This window comes from Carlito syrichta, unplaced genomic scaffold (genome assembly GCF_000164805.1).
Source record: "Carlito syrichta isolate Samal-C Ts95f unplaced genomic scaffold, Tarsius_syrichta-2.0.1 Scaffold302601, whole genome shotgun sequence".
In the NCBI taxonomy this organism is placed as follows: Eukaryota; Metazoa; Chordata; class Mammalia; order Primates; family Tarsiidae; genus Carlito; species Carlito syrichta.
The window spans coordinates 723,414-727,796 of record NW_007246697.1 but is presented as its reverse complement, the minus strand read 5'-3'; the positions used below and the strand labels follow the sequence as shown (position 1 = coordinate 727,796).

Here is a 4,383-nt window from a genome sequence, read left to right as displayed (position 1 = left end):
ATCTACAAGGAACTCAAACATGCTGAAAAGAAAAAAACAAACAACTCCATTATAAAATGGGCAAAAGATATGAACAGACACTTCACAAAGGAAGACATTTTCTTTAATTTTTAAACTAATTTTAGACTTACAGAAGAGTTGCAAAAATAGTTATTTCATACTCTTGTCTGAGTCAGCTTTATGTTACTTAAAACAAAATACCTGAGATTGAATAATTTACATAGAAAATAAATTTATCTTCTCACAGTTCTGGAGGCTGGAAAGCCTGAAATCAAAGTTCTGGCATCTGGTAAGGGCCTTTCTGCTGCATTATCTGGAAGTGAGCAATACTGTGTTCTCACATGGTGAAAGGTGGAAGGACAAGATAGACAAACTCCCTCTGTCAAACTAATTTATAAAGGCATTTAATTCCATTCATGAGGGAAGAGCCCTTAATGGCCTAATCACTTCTTAAACGTCCCCACCTCTTAATACTCTCACATAGGCAACACATGAATTCTGGAAGGATCATACTCAGTTACTTTCAGTTTAACATGTTAGTTAAAGGAGTAAAACAAATAAATTAACATTGATATCAATTTAATATATGTCATTACTCAGTGTTAATTTTTATTGCCATTATCCAGCAGTACACCCCTTTTAACTGGACTAATACTGCAACCTCAAAACTAGTCTGGTCTCTTAATCTATGTCTCTAACTCCAATTAAATCTGGAAGCACTGCTAGAGGAAATGGTGTATAACAAAATATTGAACTTCAACTGAAATATTCTCTCAATTTCTTAGGAAATATTCTCTCAATTTCTTAGGAAAAAAAATGCCCATATTCCCCATCTTGGCATTCAAATGCCTCCTATATATTTTTCTGAACTTGAATCTCCAGCCTTAGTATTTTGTCTTAGACTTTGTCTGTCATCTCTCATGCTAAATGTATTTGGCATTTTTTAATCTCAATATCTTGCTCTCACATGGAAGGTTTGCCTCCAATTCTTCTCTGTCCCATGTGATGGACATTCAAGTAACTACAAATATTGAACTTCCATGTGCTTATTTTCACCAGCTAGTTGATAAGTTACTTGTGAAAGTGAGTCTTAGATATGTATACTGTTTGACTATGTTACACAACAGGCACTGAGTGTATTTTTTCTATGTAGATTTTATAGAATGTCTGAATCATCATTCTGAGTAGAAATTCCAATTCTATAGCAAAATCAATTACTCAACACATATTATTATTACCTTTCCTTGTATAGTGTTTACAGTCCAAAACACTTCAAAAAGATTTTTTTTCTTTTCCTTTTGGCACCTTTGAGTTCCTTGACTGGATGTCAGGCCTTTGTCAGATTTACAGTTGGCAAATATTTTTTGCCGTTCCGTGGGCTATATCTCCTCACTCTCTTGATGATTTATTTTGTTTTGCAGAAACTTTCAGTTTGATGAGGTACTAATTGTCTATCATATCTTTTATAGCATTCGCTTTTGGAAAGTTGATCAGGAACTGGTTGCCTATTCCAATTTCCGTAAGGGTGTTTACTACATTTTTTTTTTGGATTCTTATAGTTTGGGGTTTTACATTTAGGTCTTTGATCCATTTAGAGTTGATTTTTGTGTATGGTGATAAGTTATCCTTTGTTTAAAGTAAACACTAAGGTATGTTTCTCAGAAATACCTTCATCTCCTTCAGAAAAGACTCTTTGCCCAGTTGATAGGAGTGTTGATTGCTGACAACCCAGCACTGATGACCCTGACACCACATTTTAGTTGGCCTTAGCTAAAAAAGAACACAAGACCAAGGCTCCATTTTCAGGGCATCTCACATCCCATAACTGTTAGGTGCTGAAATATACAAGCCTGGGTTCATTTCAGCAATGGTCATTCTAGCTATAGAGCCCCAGTGGAGTTCTCTGAGGTCTTTGTTGTGACTGCATCACAGCCCAAATACTTCTGACCAGAATTCTTCTTTTGACTCCCCCATAGGTATTGATCAAAGAGTATTCTCACTAAAAAGTTTGTAATAAATCTTCATCTCAGAGTCTACTTTCCAGAAAACTGATCTGTGACACCTACCTACCCTACCATTTCTCATTACATTATCAGATTATTTATTGATTCAATTAGCAAATGTATGTTTTATAACTATTTTGTGTCTGGTGTCCAGCACTTACTGGATGAGGAAGACACAGTCCCTGACTTCACAGGACATGATTCTTGTAATTGCGCCAGCGTTTTACAATTTCTCCCCATTTTTAGAAGTTCCAGGAGTTCTCATAATCTCTCACACTACTTTGCCTTTACTTAAGCTTGTCTTATTTCTTGGAATTCCTTCTCTGCCCTCCTCTTGGTTAAATGCTACCTTTCTTTAATAATTTCATTTAAATGCAATTTCTCCTAGACAGTTTTTTCAGATCACACTGTCTGTGTTGGACTAAATGGGGACTCCATAATTGGTGATATTACATTAGGATGAATTTCTGTGTATATTTGTCCACTTCTCTTCCTCCTCCTCACCAAACTGTAAGCTACTTGACTGCAGAGATTTGATTAATATATATACTCCATATCAGGCTAGCTATACGTGCTCAATTGTTGAATGAATGAGTGAATAAAAAATATAAAATCTGAAAAAGAAAGTTTTTCTTCTATTATCCATAAAGTCTAATTACCTAGGCATGCTGATTATTAGGTGATTACAATCTAATTTTATATTCTGAAGAATTAAATAAGATAGGATAGAACATTCTTTTGATATTTCTGTACAACTTCTTTCAGAAGCCAATTTTTATCAGGCACCTTAATTAGTGCCTTTGCAAAACTTAAATACTACATGCTATATTATATTATCAACCTTATGTTTCATATTCCTTTGATGTGATTCCTTTTGCCTAGTCTCCAAGACCACGTGCATCTATTAGGTGTCTTTAAAATGAAAGCTACAAAGGAATCTTGAATAACACAGATACTATAAAGGCTATATTTATATAATACTTTAGTCTAGAATATCCTTTCTTTCAAAACACTTGGATGTAGTTGTAATTATGACAGAGCAGTTTATCACTGTATTTTTATAGCAATTTCTTTTCTACTTTTTCTAACACATGGATGTCTTGTATGATATGATTGGTAGAATGTAGCATTTAGTAAAGAATAATGTGTTAATTGTTATTATTCTTCTCTTTTTTTGTTAGGTACATCTGTCACTAATGTAACAGCTACCGATGCTGATGACCCAGTGTATGGAAACAGTGCAAAGTTGGTTTACAGTATCTTGGAAGGGCAGCCTTATTTTTCCATTGAGCCTGAAACAGGTTTGTGGCTTTAATTTTGAATTCTATTTACCATATTTTTGCTTCAGGGCAACACTTGTCTTGGCATTTGGATTATGAAATGTTGTGGTTAAGTATTTCACTGCCTATATCAATGATTTTTGAATATGCAATGTGAGGAACGTGGTAAGCCATAAGTCATTTTAATACTGATTAAACCAAATTGCAAAGCCTTTGAAGAATAGCACCTGTTTAAAAGGTGGCTTTACACTCCTTCTCAAATCAGAATAAAGGGAAATCATATATTTATACAACAAACAGACTTAAATATAAAATTTAAGTATAAATTGAGTTACTTATTGGCTATGTGATCCTTGACAAGTAACATATAAACATGTGTTTAAGTTTCAATTTGCACATCTATAAAATGGGTATGAAACGTACCTTGAAGTTTTATGATGAAGATCAGATGAAACAATAAATATCAAACATGCAGAGCATGATCTTGGTAATCATTCAATGAAAGTTAAATTTTGTTATATTTGTTACTTGGTTATTTGTTGTAAAGCGCAATACTATTTAGTCATTAGAGCGCCTAGAAAGATTATTTTTGCCAATATTAAGCCCAGTCAATATCCTATGATATGGTGGTATAGATTTTATAAACCATCAAGTAAGTTATCTAAGAAACATTTTTTAAAAACTGATTTGGAAAATGTTTATAAAAATAAATTTTTGTAAATAGAGATGTATCTTAGTTATTTTAACTTAAAAGTGTATTGAGAGAGTAAATCTATTTTGTCACACCATTGTAAGTCTGTGGGGTTTTGTTGTAGCACATTTAAAATTATTATTAAGAATAATATGATTAAAGTTAAACATTATTATTATGAACGGTTATTATTAAAACAATTTTGTGTGTGTATTTTCCTTCCTCTGATGATGATTTTGATTGAGTAGTATTCATCCTTGCTTTTTGGTCATTTGTTTAACTGGGTCTTTTTGTTCACCCTTTCCAGTGCAATATAGATATTAATCCAGCAAATAACAACTGTGCATTCACTATATGCCAGACACTGAATTAAATAGAGAAAAAAGTACAGGTGTGTATATGTATATAT

At 32.9% G+C, this 4,383-nt stretch overlaps 1 protein-coding gene across 3 annotated transcripts in view; it reads left to right on the top strand.

The window, feature by feature from the left end:
• Positions 1 to 4,383, top strand: part of CDH8 (cadherin 8) — a 416,549-nt gene that overhangs the window by 195,863 nt on the left and 216,303 nt on the right. For all 3 annotated transcript variants that reach the window (XM_008057004.2, XM_008057005.2, XM_008057003.1), the window contains exon 4: positions 3,185 to 3,304. In XM_008057004.2, coding sequence (XP_008055195.1) covers positions 3,185 to 3,304 — 120 coding nt within the window. The remainder of the gene's footprint in view (positions 1 to 3,184; positions 3,305 to 4,383) is intronic.